Below are 22,366 nucleotides of genomic sequence, written 5' to 3'. Positions count from 1 at the left end.
TTCTGACTTAAAAGTACCTATACATACTCTTCCATTTTTCACTAAAATTTGTATGGCTGTTAATTATGCTTGCCATTATGTTATCCTTAGCTGATTTCTTTGCTAGATTTAATTTCCTAGTAAGTTCCTTCAATTTCTCCTTACTTCCACAGCCATTTCTAACTCTATTTCTTTCCAACCTGCACCACCTTCTTACTCCCTTTACTTCTCTGTTATAATATAGTGGATCTTTAGCATTCCTTACCACCTTTAAAAGTACAAACCTATTTCCACATTCCTCAACAACTGCTTTAAACCCATCCCAGAGTCTGTTTACATTTTTATTTACCGTTTTCCACCAATCATAGTTATTTTTAAACTCCCTCATGCCTGTTTTATCAACCATATGGTACTGCCTAATAGTCATAATTTTAATATCTTCCTTTCTTTCACATTTATTTTTAACTACCACAAAAACAGCTTCGTGATCACTAATACCATCTTTTACTTCGGTTTCTCTGTACAGCTCATCTGGTTTTACCAGCACCACATCCAGAACATTCTTCCTTCTAGTTGGTTCCATCACTTTCTGAATCAGATGCCCTTCCCATATTAACTTATTTGCCATTTGTTGGTCATGCTTCCTGTCGTTCACATTACCTTCCCAATTGACATTTGGTGAATTGAGATCACCCGCTACAATCACGTTCCTTTCCTTATCATTTCCCACACAGCTGATTATCTTAGCAAATAATTCTGAATCAGCGCCTGTGCTACCCTTTCCCTGCCTGTACACTCCAAAGACTTCAAGTTGCCTATTATCTGTAGAGATGAGCCTTCCTAGAATTTCATGTTTGTCATTAACTTTTTCATAGGTTACAAATTCTTCTTTCACCAGAATGAATACTCCCCCTCACACCATTCCTATCCTATCTCTACGATACACACTCCAGTACCGTGAGAACATTTCTGCATCCACTATATAATTTCTTAGCCATGATTGAACTCCTATTACAACTCTGGTAAGTATATACCTATTAAATTACTTAATTCTATTACTTTCTTTAAATACTTCTACAGCTCAGCACTAACATTTTTATGTCATCAAGTAGGGATTTCCAGTTCCCTGTTTCCTTATCGCTGCTCCCTAGGCCATCCCGTTTCCCTCAATGTACCTCCATATAACCCCTTTAAACAAAACTTATATGTACCACTGCGATTTAAGTGAAGGCCATCTGAGCGCAGATCCCTATTTCCTACCCACCCATTAGGATCTAGAAATCTCACTCCCAGTTTCCCACATAACCACTCCATAATTTCATTTAAATCCCCAATCGCCTTCCAGTCAGTATACCTCCTATACAGTATTCCACTGATAAAATCTCTGCTTCCTTAAACCTCACCCATGCTGCATTTACTAGGTCCCACACATCCCTAACTATGTTGGTACAGTAAAACCTGCCTTAACAGACACCTCTCACCGGCGGACACCCCTCATTGGCGGACAATTTTCTAGGTCTGTAATTAAATACCATGTTGTGTATGAGTAATTTACCCCTCTTATATGGACACCCTTTATTACAGACGCGGACACACCATAGCCACGAGAAACTCCAATTAAACCTCTCCTAACAGACACTTTCTTTTTCAAAAACTACTGTATTTGTGTCCTGTACAGTATGTATTCGCTTACTTTTTGCATAGAATCACACACACCGTAACATTTCGTCCAGGCTGTACACATTCTTGGAAGGCAACACTAAGCTACGATATCACTTCCGGAAGTTGTGTGATCTGACATGCTTGACAGCGCTGGAATTAGTACCTTCACTGTCAGGTTACTTTTCATCGACTCGTGGGCTTTTGTTGTGTTCAGTTTTACGTTAGTAAATTAGTGTAAACATGACTCTGGGGAAGTTTTTAACTCTAAAAGAAAAGGTAGGCATAACAGACTATCATAAAAGTGAGAAGTGTGGTGTGCGTAAACTGTCCGAAATGTTCAAGATTGGAAAGACACAGGCAGCTGAAATTGTGAAAAAGCAAGAGGAACTAGTGAAAGAATGGCATTTAAATGGCAACGAACAGCACATTAAACTGTTTCAAAGTGGTAGAGGAGCTCTCAATGACAAGGCAACGCTAGAGTGCTTTGCTAAAATAAGAAGTCAGAACGTCCCTGTGTCAGGACCAATGATACAAGCAAAAGCGTTAGAATTCGCGGCAGAATTAAGTATTGGAGATTTCAAAGCCTCCCATGGCTGGCTAGAAAGATTCAGAAACCAACATGGTATCAACCTCAGAGTGATTTGTAGAGAATCATCATCCAGTGTTAATATGGAGATTGTTGAAAACTGGCAGGTAAAATACCTTCAATCATAGACGGGTATGCTCCGGAAAATATTTTGAATGCCAATGAAACTGGATTATTTTTCCAAGCTTTACCCGACAAAACTTTGTGTTTCAAAGGAAATCATTGTACTGGTGGAAAAGTTGCGAAAGAACATCTTACGCTCTTGTCATGTGCAAGTATGAGTGGAGAACGGGAGAAGCCCCTTGTGATAGGAAAAGCTGCAAAACCAAGGTGTTTTAAGAATATGGATGTTACGAAGTTTGGCAATGAATGGAAAGCAAATAGGAAAGCATGGATGACCAGAGAAATAATGACAGAGTGGGTAGGACAATTGGACAGAAAAATGATACGCCAAGAGCGAAAAGTGCTATTATTCCTCGATAATGCAGCATCGCATCCGGATACAATCAGGTTGCAAAATGTGAAGATTGTCTTTTTCCCACCAAATGTAACATCAGTTTCTCAGCCGCTTGATCAAGGCATGATCCAGAACTTCAAGGTTATGTACAGACAGTTAGTGATGAAGCACATAGTATCAGAACTTAACGGGAATGGAGTAACACTTCAAACACTGACGAAGGAACTGAATGTTCTCCAAGCAATTCTCAACAATTCGTAACTGCTTTCTGAAAGCTGGGTTTCCCGCTAGTGCTGGACATTCCGAAATAGAATCGGATACCTTTCTCGACAGCATGGAAACAACACAACAGTTGATTAATGCAGCAGGTTACAGTGTACAAATGAACACCTATATCGAAATTGATTCAGATATTCCAACAGAGTGTGAGAGTGGAGACACGAAAACGATTCTTCAGTCAATCCAAGGGAAGAAGGACAAAAATGAAGATTCTGACAAAAGCGGGAGTGAAGGTGAAGCTAATGATGACTTTGAAGAAAATATGGAAATTAATGTGCTGCCAATAATCTCGTACAAAGAGGCTCTCGGCTTTTTAAGCGGCTGAAAGAATTCTATTATAAATAAAACGATGAAAAAGGTGTAAATCCGACCCAGGATTTAATTGCACATAGTGAAAATATCATTGCTAAACCAAAATGGACAAAACAAACGAACATTAAGGATTTTTTCAAGTGCTAATATTTTACTGCACTATGCTAGAGATTGCTACGTCTACATATTGATGTAAAGTTTCAGAAACTTATATGTTCTTAACATGGAAAAGGGTAATAGTGTACAGTGTGTTCAATAGAGGTTTCCAAAGAAGTGTTTTTGTCTCTTTAATACAGTACATCGCAGCTGCAGTAGCCCATCTACAACTTTCTTATGTGAGTACAGTGCAGTATACTGTACAATACTGTATACAGTATACAATTAAAGGTACATTTGCGAGAATTGTTAACATATACAATACACGAGTTATTGTGTTCCAACTTATGTTTAACGGTACCGGTTTTATAACCTCTCTCGTAACGGACATTTTTTTCGGTCCCGAAGTTGTCCATTATAGAGAGGTTTTACTGTACTTATACCTGCTTGTCTTACGTTGTTAGTACTAATGTGAAACACTACCACCTTCTCCTTTCCCTCCTCCTTCTCTTCTACTTTCCTCAATATTTGCCTCAACCTAATTCCTAGGTAACACTCTACCGAGGTTCCCTTTCTTCCACACTCTTTCCCCACATGTCTAACAATGGAATCCCCCCATGACCAGAGCCTCAACCCTACCCACCTCATTTGATCCCCTCCCCTCCTGGTCAGTCCTATCTTTCCTGATAGCTTCAGAAGCTACAGTACTTACTTCTCCCTTTTCTCCATCCCATGATCCTGTTTCACCTGTATTTTCCTATCCACTACCCCAGATTTCCCTTTCCTACATTTTCCCTTTCTCCTACTTCCATACTTCTCAGCAACAGTTCCCTGTTCTTCATCTTCCCTCGGTTGTTCTACCTGCAGTGACTCGTACCGATTTCTCACAGACACCTGTCCTGAATTCTGATCCTGAATGGAGCCCTTAGCCTGCAATCTCCTTCCCCTTAAACCATTAGACCACCTGTCTTCTACAATTCCCCTTTTTCCTTCCCATCCCTCTTTTACACCTATTGTATCCTGTACATTGTTTGAGGGAGGCCTACCTTTCTTCCTGTCCTCTGAGAGAAACCTAATCATCTCCCTCAAACTCTCCAACTCATCCCACATACTCCTTAATGCCTGGCCACACCCACAGTCCCTAACTTGCACTCCTTGGCCATTCTTTATTGAATAATGAAAAGAAAAGTACATTCACCTGTTGTTGCTGTTGTATTCTTCTTCTTCTTCTTCTTCTTCTTCTTCTTCTTCTTCTTCTTCTTCTTCTTCTTCTTCTTCTTCTTCTTCTTCTTATTCTTCTTCAGCATTCTCCCAATCATCTGGGGTCAGCTTTTCTAGTCATCCTCTTCTAATATTGTCTGTCTTGGACCCTATCCTTGGATATATTGTATTGTTTTAGGTCAATCAATCAATACTGATCTGCATTTAAGGCAGTCGCCCAGGTGGCAGATTCCCTATCTGTTGTTTTCCTAGCCTTTTCCTAAACAATTTCAAAGAAATTGGAAATTTATTGAACACCTCCCTTGGTAAGTTATTCCAATCCCTAACTCCCCTTCCTATAAATGAATATTTGCCCCAGTTTGTCCTCTTGAATTCCAACTTTATCTTCATATTGTGATCTTTCCTACTTTTATAAACGCCGCTCAAACTTATTTGTCTACTAATGCCATTCCACACCATCTCTCCGCTGACAGCTCAGAACATACCACTTAGTCGAGCAGCTCTCCTTCTTTCTCTCAATTCTTCCCAGCCCAAACTTTGCAACATTTTCGTAACGCTACTCTTTTGTCGGAAATCACCCAGAACAAATCGAGCTGCTTTTCTTAGGATTTTTTCCAGTTCTTAATCATGGCATCAGCATCATTAACATGTTTCGTGTAGTTGTTGATCAAAATATTTGCAAAATAGGGCAAAGATAGGCAGAGAAGTTAATATAGAGGTTTTTCACTCCCTTGTATCACTTACACTTTGCCTAGCAAGCTGAATCAGTACACATTTCTGATTCTTACTCTGAAAGAATGCTACTTCTTATTCCTCAGAGATTAAAATCTGCATGATCTTATATATACTTGTACACACATTTAAGAGCAATTCTGATGGGACCGATAACCCACCTCTGTTTAAGCTATTAAACATGCCATCTTCAACTGTTTCATTTGATATGTTCGAGATTCAGTACCTGCAATTAAGTTTACTGGCTAGCTTAACAGCTTAACAGCTACATAACCTGAAATGTAAATGACAGGAAACATGTTATCAAAGTCTACTTCTATTTCATTTACTTTCACTAGCACACTGGAAAATTTATTGCATATACCTGTTTCGTCAATTATGTTCAATGAATCGGAATCTAATTCAAACATGTCCTTGCTTAAATATATTTCTTTATATTTTGCAGACCTTAATCCTAAGCAAACACTGCACTCTTATGTTCTTCTCAGCTTCAAAAACTTGCAAAACAGATACATTATAATTGGCACCACACAACTGTCTATTAGAATCATAGTTGCTAGAGCACGAAGGAACACAGCAATGCCTTAGCATCTGAAATTAAGCCTAGCTTTAGTTGTTATTGTCATACTTGTGCAACGTAAAATAAAATAACACTATCATTCTGCTCTTTCAAACTAATCAATTTTAAAAACTACAAACACAGAATGGCTTAAAAAACGGTGTGGATTGTCACTCTTATACATACTGCAACATGAGAAAGCTCACCTTTGCCGTAACTTAATGCCGTTCCAGGATGCCAAATAGAGTGTAGATTAATTTTTAAAACTATAACACATAAAATATCTTCAGTATACTTTGAATTTTAAAGAATGCCATCAAGTGAATTCACGCTCAACACAAACTATAATGATACACCATGTTACACTTGTTTACAAATTACGAACACAGAAGTCACATGCTTGACTCCAAGCGACGTTGTCGGATCTCCAATGTCACGGCCTTAGTAAAGACCGGCCATGATATATTGCTTTAATCATTGTTATAAGTTAACCTTTCAAGTGGTAAATTTCTTTTGAGTAGCTACTAACACAATGGCACATTTTCCATAAGGTACTGGAAAGTAACATACAGTGAGATACTATTTTGTAGTTCAGTATTTTTATCAGGTTTAAAAAGTACAGAATATGTATCTAGGTGTCAAAAGTGATCATAGTACGAAGCGCAAGGTGTCTGTCTTGCTGAGGAAAGCAACAGGAACTTACGGTGAGATACATTTAATTGGTCAGGTATTTTCATCAGGTTTAAAAAATTAAAAAAAACAAAGTCTCACTTTCAAGCTATTAAAATGATTACAGTGTCAAGGGCAAGGAAATAGAATCTGGCTCAAGCAACAGGAACCTACAATTACATAAGAGACTCATCTACAGACACATCGCTTTCAGATGTGTACACACTTCGGAACCTGCAATTCAAGTGGTCCAGAAGAGGTTTCTAGTTGTACATTTTCTTTGGACCACATGTGGCTTCATTGTATGCTTCGTTATCAACAAAGTGTAAGAATTTGAGAAAGAGATGAAATCTTCTTTCAGAGAACAGCTCCAAAAGTACTGGGGGGTCTCTAATATCTGCCTACAAGAAAAATAGCTCTTGTCAGGTAGCTTATATGTAAAAATCCTAACAATTTCAACAGGAACACCAGCTATCAATTAAATAATACCTGGTTGCCAGCCATTAACGATTTACATAGGTAGTTCCCTTCCCTGTCCCTTCACTATTGTTATTTCGTCTCGGAATTTTCCAAATTCATACGTTCCTCATCGCCAGATGTTTCATTCCAGGCTTGTGTCAATGTCTTATGTTACGTACACAGGTTATGTGAACATCTTAGACTGATGCCGATGGTTCGGTCAGCTTCCGCTTCGAACGCTAGCGCTGTGCCACATCCTGGGAGACATCTGGTGGCGAATGAACATACCATTTCCACTTCTATTATAACATCTAAATTTTAAAGAGTCATTGTTTAAGAAACGTTTCTCGTGGACAGTCGAGATTTCTTCTGATGACGCAGAGCACAGTTCTCTGCAAAACGTAAAGAATTTGACCTTATTTTCCTGTTATTGCATAAGCCCAAAAGTCTATACAGTATCATGTCTATAAAAATAAGTGTGATAGAAAGGAAGGTATTAAAATTAGGAATTAGGCAGTACCATATGGCTGACAAAACAGGCATGAGGTAATTTAAAAAGTAACTATGATCAGTGGAAAACTGTAAATAGAAATTTAAACACTCTGGAATGGGTTTAAAGCAACTGTTGAGGAATGTTAAAACAGGTTTGTACCTTTAAAGGTGGTAAGGAATGCTAAAAATCCACTATATTATAACAGAGAAATAAAGAGACTAAGAAGGAGGTGCAGGTTGGAAAGAATTAAAAGTGTTAGAAATGGCTGTGGAAGTAAGGAGAAATTGAAGGAACTTATTAGGAAATTGAATGTAGCAAAGAAATCAGCTAAGGATAGGCTAACATGATGGCAAGCATAACTGGCAGTCATACAAATTTTGGTGAAAAATGGAAGGGTATGTATAGGTACTTTAAGGCAGAAACAAGTTCCAAGAAGAACATTCCAGGAATCATTAATGGACAAGGGGAGAGTGTATGTGAGGTTCTCCAAAAGGCAGAAGTATCCAGTCAGCAGTATGTTGGTTACAAGGATAATGTCCAGGTAGAGTATTAAAATTTACCTATACAGTGAGATACAAAAGCTGAAAACTAGAAAAGCACCTGGAATCAATACGGTTTCAGGGGATATACTAAAGACAATGGGTTGGGATATAGTACCATACCTGAAGTACTTATTTGATTATTGATTGTATGAAGGAGCTATACGAAATGAACGGAGAGTTGCTATAGTAGCCCCTGAATATAAAAGAAAAGGTGATAGATATAAAGCTGAAAATTACAGGCCAGTCAGTTTGACAAGCAATGCATGTAATCTTTGGAAAAGCATTCTTTCTGATTATATTATAGACATGTTTGCGAAATTAATAACTGGTTCGATAGAAGATAGTTCGGGTTTAGGAAAGCTTATAAGGTTATATCACTGAAGCTCAACTTGTAGGATTCCAGCAAGATATAAACATATAGCAGATGTCCTGGCTTTTTTTTTTTACGTTGCACCGACACAGATAAGTCTTATGGCGACGATGGGACAGGAAAGGCCTGGGAATGGGAGCAGCCGTGGCCTTAATTAAGGTACAGCCCCAGCAGTTGCCTGGTGTGAAAATGCGAAACCACGGAAAACCATCTTCAGGGCTGCCGACAGTGGGGTTCGAACCCACTATTTCCTGGATGCGAGCTCACAGCTGTGCGCTCCTAACCGCATGGCCAACTCGCCCGGTGTCCTGGATTCAGGAGGTCAGATGGACTGTATCGCGATTGACCTATCTAAAGGCATTTGATAGGGTGGATCATGGGAGACTACTAGTAAAAATGAGTGCAATTGGACTACACAAAAGAGTAACTGATTGGCTAGCTATATTTCTAGAAAATAGAACTCAAGAGAATTAGAGGAGGCGAAGCTTTATCTGACCCTGTAAGAATTAAGAGGGAAATTCCTCAAAGCAGTATTATTGAACCTTGATGTTTTCTTATATATATAAATTATGTGAGTAAAGAAGTCAAATCAGAGATAAGGCTTTTTGCAGATGACGTTATTCTGTACAGAGTAATAAATAAGTTACTAGATTGTGAGCAACTGCAAAATGACCTTGATAATGTTGTATCAGTATCTAGATGTTAATATAAGAAAGATCATCATTGATGTAATCACATATCATTGTAAATAAAGGGTACAGATCTTTGCACATGGTTATGAGGGTATTTAGAGGTTGTAGTAAGGATGTAAAGGAGAAGGCATATTAAGTCTCTGGTATAACCCCAACTAGAGTATGGTTCCAGTGTACGGGACCCTCACCAGGACTACTTGATTCAAGAAATCCAAAGAAAAGCAGCTCGAATTGTTCTGGGTGATTTCCGACAAAAGAACAGCGTTACAAAAATGTTGCAAAAATTTGGGCAGGGAAGACTTGGGAGAAAGGAGACGAGCTGTTCGACCAAGTGGTATTTTGCAAGTGATAAATATCATTATGGTTCCGTATTGAAGATTAATATACTTGTAGGATGCTAATTAATTTATTATTTAACCACCTATTCAATACAATTCAATGTATTGAATAGGTTGTATGTTCCGTGCTGTCAGTGGAAAGATGGTGTGGAATGATATCTGTAGACAAATAAGTCTGAGTGGTGCCTTTAAAAGTAGGAAAGATCACAATATGAAGAAAAAGCTGAAATTCAAGAGGACAAATTGGGGCAAATATTTGTTTATAAAAAGGGGAGTTAGGGATTAGTTTAACTTACCAAAGGAGATGTTCCATTAATTTCCAATTTCTTTGCAATCATTTAAGGAAAGGCTAGGAAAACAACAGATAGGGAATCTGTCACCTGGGCGACAGCTCTAAATGCAGATCAGTAGTGATTGATAAGTAACAACGTAAGTGATTGATAAGTGTCCAATTAAACTGAACATTTCATCATATCACCGTGCAGTGCAAAAGACAATAACACCTCGTTCTTCAGAAGAAGAAGACAAAGCAGAATAGGAAGAAGAAACCAACACATAGCCAAGCATTTCACCTGTGTATAATGTGTTTTTAGGGATTTTGAATTGTTACAAAGCATTTTTGGCATGTAAATGAACCTTTCATCAGTTCCCAACATACTTTTAAGGATCTCAAATGTCCTCAAGACATTAAGCTAAGTGTTAGTTCTATGTAATAATAATGATGACGATGATGAAGATGATGACGATGATGATGATACCAACAACAATGAAAGGTGGAAACTGCCTCTGAACCAAAATTGTATCAAAGTCTATTATAGATCATTATAATGAAATTTATAAACTGCCAGCAGAGGTAGTTGGATTTTTGAAAGGCAGAAAAATGTCCACTCGATACTCCATTACGATATCAGCATATAAAAGATCTCTGTTGACACATTTGGTGTTTACCTGACAAAACTCATTAAAACTCAGCAATACAAGCCCAGGAGATATTTGGTTTACTTTGCCATCTAGTAGGCCTAGGGTAAAATGGAATGTCAAAACTGATAGCAGACAGCCAGATGGCATCAAATCAAAACGTCTGTACATGGTAGCTGAGGCCAAACGATTGTTATTACAGTATAACACAGAATTTGTTAACAAATTAAGGGAAGTAATAAACATAAAATGACCAAACAAGCATACAAATTTACATGAAAGACAGAAAGCTACAAAGGAGGATAAGTGCATATACAAAGGTTAAAAAAAATGACAGGTCAGTGCAAGAAGATAAACTCCAGATCTCCACAGCTTGCTTCTGTCCTTATCAAACTCAGTTCTTCTAATCCATTTCTCCTCAGTTCATGACAAGTTCATTCTTGCTGCCAGCTTCCACAGAGGATGGGCATCTGAATTCATATATGAGTTAAGACGTCACCTGTCTTGATGTCAGCAGAAATCCAAATAAAAACAAAGAAAGGAGAGGGACAAGATGACAAGAAACACAGAACACAGGTGGAGTCAAGGAACAAAATTATCAACTCAACTAAATGAATCTGGGAAGGTTAAATAAGAGATAGAATAGGAAGATATGAAACTGATGAGGAGAGAAACAATCCACAAAGATGGTCACGTGCAAAAATGTTGAGTATGTCCTAGCCCTTCCGTATTTTCATCGATAAGCTTGTTTCTGCTATCTCCCCCCCCCCCCCCCCCCCTACCCTCATTAACCTGTCCGTGTATAAGTTTTCTTCATAGCTTTCTTTGATGTATGTAAGAGAAGTAAAACATAACTTACTATTCCACAGTACTGCTCTCACGTATTCATGACCTCTCCGACCATCATCCACTTCTGAAACAAAAGGTATAGATCAATAAGATGAAATCTGAATTTAAGAGTTTTAACAAGGAATCAGCTTGAAGGAAGGAAAGTAAGGAAGAAGTACATATTTTCATCAAATTACAATAAAAATTCTAGCACTTAAATTTTCATACACACCACACTAAACAAAAAGGCACATCCAATATGAAATATCGTTTCCAGGTGCAGGAATTCAATATCTCTGATTGGAAAACTAAAAGTCTGTAATGCATAGAAAAGTACAGTCAAGTTTTACAGAATGCTGTATGAATGAAGGTTTCATCAAATTTGCAATGGAGAAAAAGTAATGGCAAAATAAAAAGTTAAAGCAGATCAGGAGTACTTAAAAGAAAGAAATCAACACTAACAAACTCAGTCTATCTGTTTGTCATCATCACCTTTCCCCCCAACTCTCTCTCTTAAGTGCGGCCAGTATCCAGTATTCGGGAGATAGTAGGTTCGAACCCCACTGTCGGCAGCCCTGAAAATGGTTTTCCGTGGTTTCCCATTTTCACACCAGGCAAATGCTGGGGTTGTACCTTAATTAAGGCCACGGCCGCTTCCTTCCAAGTCCTAGCCCTTTCCTGTCCCATTGTCGCCATAAGACCTATCTGTGTCGGTGCAACATAAAGTCAATAGCAAAAAAATTTATGAAGGTAACTAATAGTACATCATGGAGAATATATCACTTTCATTGTAATTCAATAAACTACAAAAGAGGAAAGATGATGATGATGATGCTTGTTGTTTAAAGGGGCCAAACATCCAAATTCTTGGCCCCTAATGGAACGAGATGGACGACATGATATGATACGATAATTAAAATTTTAAAATGAATCCAATGACTGTAGTTTAAAAAAAATGGTGATGAAAAATGATTATGAGATTAAAACAATCAGTCGATCTAATTCGCAATGCCTCATTTGCTAATAAAATAATAGAAAATACAGGTGACAAAGGAATAAGGCATAGCCTGGATGTGTGTGTGTGTATATATACAATTCGAGTTAGAAGTTAAAATAACACATTAAAATATGCAAACACGAATTAAAATTAAGTCAATTGGATACAAGTGCAGTTAACACAAATACACAAGGAAAAAGGACATCATTACACATGATAAAAAAGGCCACTATCCCTCAAACAACGGATGACGAGGTCTGCTGACTGCTCGTCATCCCGCACGATGAGGGAGATTGAGGTAAAGCCTAGGGCGCAAATCGACCAGGTCCACACACTCCGTAAGGATGTGTACCAGGGTAAGATGATCGCCGCAAGAACACACAGGAGGGGGTTCACCCTTCAGTAAATAGGCGTGCGTTAATATCCCATGGCCGATCCAAAGACAACATAATACCACTGCTTCCCTACGAGAAGCCCGAAGGGACGTTCTCCATACCTTCGTTGTTCCTTTTATCGCTCTCAGCTTATTTGGAAGTGGAATGGCCTGCCAATCAATCTCCCAATGGGACATACATTTTCTTCCTTTTGGTATTTCTATGTTATTTGTTCAAATAATTTGTAAAAGCCACCTATAATTGGAGCGTGTCTCTGTTGGTCGCACAATAAATAAATAAATAAATAAATAAATAAATAAATAAATAAATAAATAAATAAATAAATAAATAAATAAATAAATAAATAAATAAATAAATAAATAAATAAATAAATAAATAAATAAATAAATAAATAAATAAATAAATAAATAAATAAATAAATAAATAAATAAATAAATAAATAAATAAATAAATAAATAAATAAATAAATAAATAAATAAATAAATAAATAAATAAATAAATAAATAAATAAATAAATAAATAAATAAATAAATAAATAAATAAATAAATAAATAAATAAATAAATAAATAAATAAATAAATAAATAAATAAATAAATAAATAAATAAATAAATAAATAAATAAATAAATAAATAAATAAATAAATAAATAAATAAATAAATAAATAAATAAATAAATAAATAAATAAATAAATAAATAAATAAATAAATAAATAAATAAATAAATAAATAAATAAATAAATAAATAAATAAATAAATAAATAAATAAATAAATAAATAAATAAATAAATAAATAAATAAATAAATAAATAAATAAATAAATAAATAAATAAATAAATAAATAAATAAATAAATAAATAAATAAATAAATAAATAAATAAATAAATAAATAAATAAATAAATAAATAAATAAATAAATAAATAAATAAATAAATAAATAAATAAATAAATAAATAAATAAATAAATAAATAAATAAATAAATAAATAAATAAATAAATAAATAAATAAATAAATAAATAAATAAATAAATAAATAAATAAATAAATAAATAAATAAATAAATAAATAAATAAATAAATAAATAAATAAATAAATAAATAAATAAATAAATAAATAAATAAATAAATAAATAAATAAATAAATAAATAAATAAATAAATAAATAAATAAATAAATAAATAAATAAATAAATAAATAAATAAATAAATAAATAAATAAATAAATAAATAAATAAATAAATAAATAAATAAATAAATAAATAAATAAATAAATAAATAAATAAATAAATAAATAAATAAATAAATAAATAAATAAATAAATAAATAAATAAATAAATAAATAAATAAATAAATAAATAAATAAATAAATAAATAAATAAATAAATAAATAAATAAATAAATAAATAAATAAATAAATAAATAAATAAATAAATAAATAAATAAATAAATAAATAAATAAATAAATAAATATCACTTGCTGGAACCTTGTAAGGCAACGGGGGCAGTGTAACTGCCTTCTTGGCAACCCTATCTGCTAACTCGTTTCCCTCTACACCCATGTGGCCTGGGAACCACATGAACGTGATTCTGGTGCCGGTATCCGAACACCCAGCCAGCAGGTCCTGGATCCGCTGCACCAGAGATTGCCGAGGGAAACAGGTATCAATAGATTGTAGCGAGCTCAAGGAGTCAGTGCACAGAAGAAAGTGTCGGCGCTCATCGGGCATTGCGTAATGCAGAGCTTCACAGATAGCATAGAGCTCTGCTCTGTACGCACTACAGGTTTCCGGAGAGCAAAAAGAAACCTATCATTGTCGACAACGAACGCACAGCCCACCTTCGTTTCTGTCCTTGAACCATCCGTGTAAACGACAACTGAACCTGGATACCTACCAACAACGGACAGAAAGATCCTCGGATAAATCGAAGGGTCCGTGTTTTCCTTCAGGTCAGTGTGCAGATCCAGGATTATTTCAGGTCGTCGTATTATCCACAGAGGCACCCTACTTGGTTGGCTAATGAGGCAGGGAACCAAAGGTACATCAAACATTCTGTGACTGCTATCCAAGCAGATTCCAACTGGCTGCGCTGCTTGAGGATGAGCATCGTACAGCGGACGGTTTCCATTGTGAAATACGCAAGGATTGCTTGGGTGAAGTGGCGTCTGTTGCAAATTTGCAACATAGGACAGAAGCATTTGCTGGCGCCTCAGGCGTAAAGGCGGCACACCAGATTCAGTGAGCAGGCTAGCAATGGGGCTTGTACGAAAAGCTCCCGTCGCCAACCTAACCTCACTCTGGTGGATGCTATTCAGATGCATAATGACGCTTTGCCTTGCTGATCCATATGCTGCACTGCCGTAGTCTAACCTGGACAACATATGTGCCCGATAAAATCATAGGAGCACCCTGCAGTCTGCACCCCAGGTAGTGCTGCTAAGAAACTTAATGATATTCAAATTCTTGGTGCATTGCAATTTCAACTGCCGCACATGTGGCACCCACGATAATCTGCTATCAAAAAGGAGCCCAAGAAATCGGTAAGTGTCAACTACAGGAAGAGCAACATTCCCTAAGAAAAGATCAGGATCCAGATGAACAGTTCGTTTCCGGCAAAAGTGGACAACAGTGGTCTTCTACTTGAAAACCGAAAGACATGTTCTAAAATCCACCATTTTACTCTCCTAATAGCTTGCTGTAATTGTCACTCTGCGACTGCCATATTATGTGAGCTATAATGCAGAGCAAAATCATCCACATATAGCGACGGTATTACTGCTGAACCAACAGCAGCGACAATACCGTTTATGGCAATCACAAACAGAGTGACACTAAGAACCGATCCCAGTGGGACTCCATTTTCTTGAACATAGTATTGTGAACATGCCCTCCCAACTCGGACACGGAATAGACGGAGGGACAAAAAATTCACAACAATAAATACTGGCAAGTTACCTCGGAATCTCCACTGATGCAGGACTGAAAGGATACCATATCACTATGAGGTGTCATAGGCCTTTTCTAAGTCAAAAGAAAACAGCCACCAAATGCTGTTTGCAGAGAAATGCATCCTGGATAGAACTCTCCAGGCGTATCAGGTGGTCACTGGTCGAGCGAGCGGCTCGAAAACCACATTGGTAATCAGACAGAAGTCCTTGTTTCTCCAGACACCACGCAAGTCGGCAATTTACCATCCTCTCAAATAGCTTAAGCAAACAGTTAGTGAGACGTCTATAGCTTCCTGCATACTTAGGATTTTTGTCAGGCTTGAGGACAGGATTAACTGTGCCCTCTCGCCACTGAAACGGAAACTCACCCTCTATCCAGAGTCAGCTGAACACGCAAAAGAGATATAATAGACTATCCTCACTAAGGTGTTTCAACATCTGGTTATGGACATTGTCTGGCCCAAGAGACGTACCCTTGCAAAGCGCCTCTGAAGCTGGAGGGGCAAACCTACGGTGACGATGTTCAACCTCCCGCTTCAGAGCAAGGAAATCACGATGATAATTCCCAGAGCCAGACACATCCACAAAATGACTTGCGAGATGGTTAGCAATCGAGAGAGGTTGCTGTGAGTGAGAACACAGTCAGGAGGAGGTTCTATGAGGGAAATTTAGACTCTAGAAAACCAGCCAGGAGATCAGCACTTCTGCCACAACACTTGAGAGACCGTCTTCATTTCGCGCAGGTGCACGAACATTGGACTGAGGATCAGTAGGGACACGTACTCTGAATGACGAGTCCAGATTCAACCTGAGATCACATGATGGAAGAGATAGGGTGTGATGAAAGGTAGGAGAACGCTTTTCTCCCTGTATCTTCAACGAGATTACACTGTTTGAAGGAGATTCCAAGATGGTGTTGGGTAGTATAACTTAAGATAACCGTACTAATCTTGTACTCATTGAGAATGGCTCCCTGACGGCACACAAATATGTTGAGGAGATTTTCATTAATCACATAATGCCATTTGAATTCACTTACAACAAAATCTTCGGGCTTATGCATGATAACGCAAGAACCCATGCTGCTCAGTGTGTCACGGGGTTTCTTCGGGAGGTTAACATTCCCACTCTGGACTGGTCAGCCAGGATTTCAGACGTCAACCCTATCGAGCATGTGCGAGACATGACTGGTTGTTGCCTTCGGCACCGAGTTTTCAACAATCTGCCTGAACTAAAGGTTGCAGTGCAAGAAGAATGGGAAAGCGTACCACAAGAGGACATCCAGACCTTGATCATGAGCATTCCGTGAATACTCGCAACGGTAACTGCAGCGGGGAGGGGCAACGGCAATTCCCTCTATTGACCACATAATCAACAACATCCAACAAGTTTCCAGTTCCTTTAACTTTAATTTTCATAATCAGAAAATCTGTCAGATTCTGCTTCTTTCAATTTAAAAAACTGTATCTTCTTAAATCGAAATGTTTTCATCTTTGCTGTCTTTGGAATAGATACGGAAGGAAGGGGTGTTAGAGATTGGAATAACTTACCAAGGGAGATGTTCAATAAATTTCCAATTTCTTTGAAGTCATTCAAGACAAGGCTAAAAAAACAAGAGATAGGGAATCTGCCACCTGGGCGACTGCCCTAAATGCAGATGAGTAGTGATTAGGGAGTAAAGAATACAGGGAGCTGCCCGCTACACTACTCTCTGTGGCTATCGCTTGAAGCCAAGGGCCACGCCCCCATGGTTACCAAAACATGGCAATTCTTACGTTGTGGATATATACAAACTAAGTCATTTTCTCTGGAGTAGGGAAACTTTGAATTGCTCAAAGATCCACATTGATAATTCAGAGGAAACTTAAACAAACACTCAAGAATGCATCGTTTCTTTTAACTGAAAAAGAAAAGTTGAAGCTCATCAACATGAACCCTAGCTTACCAACTGTGAAAGCACTACCAAAGATCCACAAGGCCAGTGTTCCCATACACCCTATAATAAACTATAGGACAAGCCCTTTATACAAACTTGCTCAGTTTGTTCAACAGTTCCTTAAAAAACATTCCACTTCTGCTGTTCAAAAATCCATTAAAAATACTGTAGAGCTAATTCATAATAATAAACACTTTATTAATCATCATATATTAATAAAGATACAGCACACAAATTGTGCATTGTATAAACAAAGTTTGTCATATGTACTGTCACTTCTAGAGCTAATTCAGAAACTAGATAAATTTAACTTGCAACCACATCACACATTGCATTCTTTCAATATCATTAACATGTACCCAAGCATAAAAACAAGCAAACTTTTTTCCATCATCGAGAATAATCTGAATTCTATTCCTCAATTGAGCAAACTTGAAATCTCTGATTTTATGTCTTTTTAAAAATTATTACTGGACAATAATTCTTTTAGATTTGACAAGGTTATCTATAAGCAAAACGGCTTGGCTATGGGATCACCGGCCTCTGGCATCTTAGCAGAAATATACTTAGACTTTCTGGAACACAATGCCATTGAAATGAATGATAAGTTTAGTAATATTAAGTTCTGGGCCAGATTTGTAAATGACACGTTTGTCATCATCGATGAGTGTTCTGTCGATGCACTGAATACCCTCCCAAACCTCAACAACATAGACCCTGATATCAAATTCACACTGGATTTAGAAACTAATGCTTCTGTCAACATTTTAGATATAACGATCGCCAGACTCCCTTCTTCATTCTCTTATAAAATATACAGAAAACCTACCCATACAGCCTCAACAATAAAACAGGATTCCATGCATCCCTATTCCCACAAATGTGCTACTTACAATAGCTTAGTTGATCGCGCTTTCAAAATTCCAATGTCGAAAGCAGACCTAAACTAAGAACTTAATACTATACGTGCGATAGCCAGGTTTAATGGTTATAAAAAAAGTTTCATCGAACGTATTATCAACAAATTCAGACATCGATCTAAATCTAACTTAATAAAAAATCCCAGGCCTAAATTATTCTCAACTTTTACATACAATCAAAATATCTACAGCGTTACCAACCTATTCAAGAAACATAACGTCAATATTGCTTTCCGCACCAACAACAGAAATATGGATATTCTCCACAATTCCAACCTGGTCAACAAATCGGACCCTTTTACTAAGTCAGGAGTTTACAGGTTTGAGTGCAGCGACTGTAACAGTTCATATATAGGACAAACTGGCAGGAGCTTCAAGATTAGATAAGCTGAACATCTCAATGCAATTAAATACAATAGGTTTTCTGCAGTTGGTCAGCACATAAAAGATTATAAACACAAATTTAATGGATTAAATCAAGATTTAACAATATTAGACACGTTGAGCAAAGGCCCCCCTACTAGATATCACTGAAGCCTGTTACTTTCATCTAGACCAATATTTCAATCCTAATTTCAACTTGAACGACATTTCCGAAAAGCCCAGAATTTTATTGATTTTCTTATTTCAGTTCTCAACAATGTTAAACTCCCTAAAAACAGCTTGTTTTTTCAGATTATACGTCACACGTTATCCTTCCCTACCACGCCCACCTGACTCCGCCCTCTCCATCACCCCTCCTCTCCCCCTTCCTGACCCACCCCTTTCCCCCCTTAACGATGTTCTATGCTTCTAGCAAACTCCACCACTTGCTCCTTGCCACTCTCCACGCACACATCAGGCCGTTAGAGGTGAGTCTCCTACTTTACAGTGTTTTGCCCTATTTCCAATATTTCATTTTAACTTTCTCTTCATAATTCAGGTTCCGAATTGGATCGAGAACTTTCTGGCCATATACCTACTTTCTCTTTGCCTGCAATATGATCCACTTCTTTGAGTACCTCATAAATGATGGCTTCTTTTTATGAGTTGGTGTTACAAGCCACCATCAAACTTACTTATGTTACTTTATATTCAATACTCTGTGGAAGGACTGCATACTACAACAGCTTTTGGATGTCCATGTTTTATGTTAACCTAGTGTTTAGCAGTGCTACGCTTGAGACTTTTTAACTATTTCAAAGTGATCATATCTTCAAACATTTGTTAATATCTTCACTTTAATTTTATACTTTGACCAGCAAGCACATAACTTGTTCATATTCTTTTAAGCATTGTATTTTTACTTCATCCTATTAATGTCATTTACTAAGGGTCTATTATATGTACTACATACCTGTATACCTTTGTTCATACGACCTGTTTCAGCTGATGATGGTGTCCATAGACACCAAAACCGGTACTGAATAAAAATGTTGTGATCATATTAACAACATATTATGTATTGAAAAAAGGTGGATCTATCAAATTTCCTTCTATTGTATGTTATCTCCTTTCAATATGGACCAGATATGAAGTTTTTAATGTTGAATGAACTCTAAGGAAGCGTTTCTCATGACCCGCAGCCTTAAATCTACTCTCTTGCTAGTTGACTATCGGTACTAATAAACCGAGTATCTTAAAAACAGGAGATGCAAATCTTCACCAGATATCAGTAAAGATAAGGAGTAGGCTATTAATAAGGGCATACCGCAATCCGAATGCTTTATGGGAATGCGTAATAAATCACCGAACTGGGCATAGCAACATTGCTTACTCCATATTTTGGAATGGTGGTGGTGATTATTGTTTTAATAGGATGTACAAACATCAAGTAAACCATCCTCTGACACAAGTGGAAACAATGCACGACTCAGCTAAGAGCCACTTGGACGCCAAACCACACTCCGAAGGTAAGAGCCCCTTGGGCCCCCTAAGTCCTATTTTAACCCTTTCGCACTCAGCGCCCCGATCTATCGGCGTGAGAGGTTATGGCGAAAACGCTCACGGCGCCGATACATCGGCTCTGTCTTATTTGCGGATTTTGGTCATTTGCGTAGCTGTTAAATCGTAACAGTTGATCGTGACGGTACCTTAAAGCGTTGATTTTGCGTTTAACTCAACAGATATATCCACCAGCCCTACTAAATATTTTTATTTTCGACAAATGAAATCTGTTGACCATGAATGTTTATGCTGTGGTTATTTGAAGTTGTTATTGCGTGGATCTGTTTTGATTGGCTTATGAATACAACACGTTGATCTTGCTATGAGTTTTGTTTATAGTTTATTTCGTTCCTTTGGTATATCGTGTGTTCGATGTACTTCGTAAACTATAATTTTACTCCTTTTCATAACTCCGTTGTTGCACGTGCTTGCGTCATCTTATCGTAATGGCTAGGCCATATTCAAGACCGAATGAGGCCGATATCCTTGAATTTTCAGATGATTTAGACAGTAGTAATGACCTTCTTTTGCCGAAAGTGATTCCCGTTATGTGGGAAGTGACACGGTCGTAACTGCTCACCGTGCATCGGACCGCGAGGACCTGACATCGATGACCGTTACATGTACACTGAATAACTTTGTGCAATGCTTCATGAGTGAATTGCAGCACACACATCATATTGATATCAAATTATTCAGAATTAAATGTTCTTTCATTCACGTCTAAGAGTAAAGAAGGAAGACGCAACAATGTCTAATTTTTCTGTCATTGAAAACAATAATTTATTTTTTTAAATTTATTTTCGAAATTTAATATTTTTTTGGGCTTAACCAATAATAATACGTCCAAAGTATATTCATTTCTGAAATGCTCATAGTTTCCTGTATTAGTGTGATTAATTTTATTTTAATGTGTGTTAAACTCTTTACGTGTTGAATTTTTGTAATTTGCTTTGGAAAATCACAAAAATTAGTCTGAGTGTCTTCGAGCAAACACCTGCATATTGGCTGAGTGCCAAAGGGTTAAGACACGTGGTGGTAAATGAAATGGCGCATGGCTTTTAGTACCGGGAGTGTCCGAAGACATGTTCGGCTCGCCAGGTGTACGGCTTTTGATTTGACGCCCGTAGGCGACATGCGCGTTGAGATGAGGATGAAATGATGATGAAGACGACACATAAACCCAGCCCATGTGCCAGCAAAATTAACCAACGATGGTTAACATTCCCGACCCTGCCGGGAATCGAAGCTGGGACCGCTGTGACCAAACGCCAGCACTCTAACCATTTAGTCATGGAGCCAGACACACGTGGTGGTGATAATTGCGTTAAGAGGGAGTACAATTAGGCAATGAAGGTGTCGGCCAAAGGAAGACAAGGGCCACGAAGGGCGTGAAAATTAAACTCTCTAGGCCTCGAGTGCTCTAATTCTGTAGGTAAGGGAATGCTTCGAAAATAGTCGGTACTGCATTCTCCTTATAAACAAATTTCTTCATGGACCGATCAAACAATTCCGGTTTGAAATGTGCTGAACATATTCTGGTGTAAGGATAAGGTATCCAATTTTCCCTTGTAATGGCCTCAATCCACTCTGTTCTCCTTTCTTCACGAACAGGAAACCTCAGGAAAAATTGACAATAAACAACAAGTTTAACCTAAAAATTCTTACGAAAAGTGGACAGTACTTCTGAGACTCTGAAATACTAGCATAATAACAATGGAGGTAATATAATATATTGTACTACATATTACAAGCCATACTTAGAATCTTACCTGTGAAATGTTATTCCAGGAATATTTTTGGATTTCCAATTCGTGCAACCGTGTGCACAAAACGACATTGTAAGAGCTACAACATCAACTAAATATTAGTATCTTTTTTTATGTTTTAGCGTGTCGTACAGCGTTTGCATCTGAAAATTCCCACAATTACAATTTGCGTTCACCGTATTCACTTCAATGAGCTGTGACGGATTCGACTATCGAAAAATAGCATGCGTTCTCGAGCCTATTACGACCATGCCCCCTATGTAGACCACTGTCATTGGGCTTCACTCT

At 37.3% G+C, this 22,366-nt stretch overlaps 1 protein-coding gene across 3 annotated transcripts in view; it reads right to left on the bottom strand.

Annotated features, from left to right (window-relative positions):
- LOC136864829 (G protein pathway suppressor 2) overlaps positions 1-22,366 on the bottom strand; it is a 131,233-nt gene that overhangs the window by 52,623 nt on the left and 56,244 nt on the right. For all 3 annotated transcript variants that reach the window (XM_067142284.2, XM_067142280.2, XM_067142277.2), the window contains exon 6: positions 11,224-11,277. In XM_067142284.2, coding sequence (XP_066998385.1) covers positions 11,224-11,277 — 54 coding nt within the window. The remainder of the gene's footprint in view (positions 1-11,223; positions 11,278-22,366) is intronic.

Source organism: Anabrus simplex, chromosome 1 (genome assembly GCF_040414725.1).
Source record: "Anabrus simplex isolate iqAnaSimp1 chromosome 1, ASM4041472v1, whole genome shotgun sequence".
NCBI classification, from domain to species: Eukaryota; Metazoa; Arthropoda; class Insecta; order Orthoptera; family Tettigoniidae; genus Anabrus; species Anabrus simplex.
The sequence above is the reverse complement of the archived record's forward strand: the minus strand, read 5'-3'. Positions and strand labels throughout refer to the sequence as shown.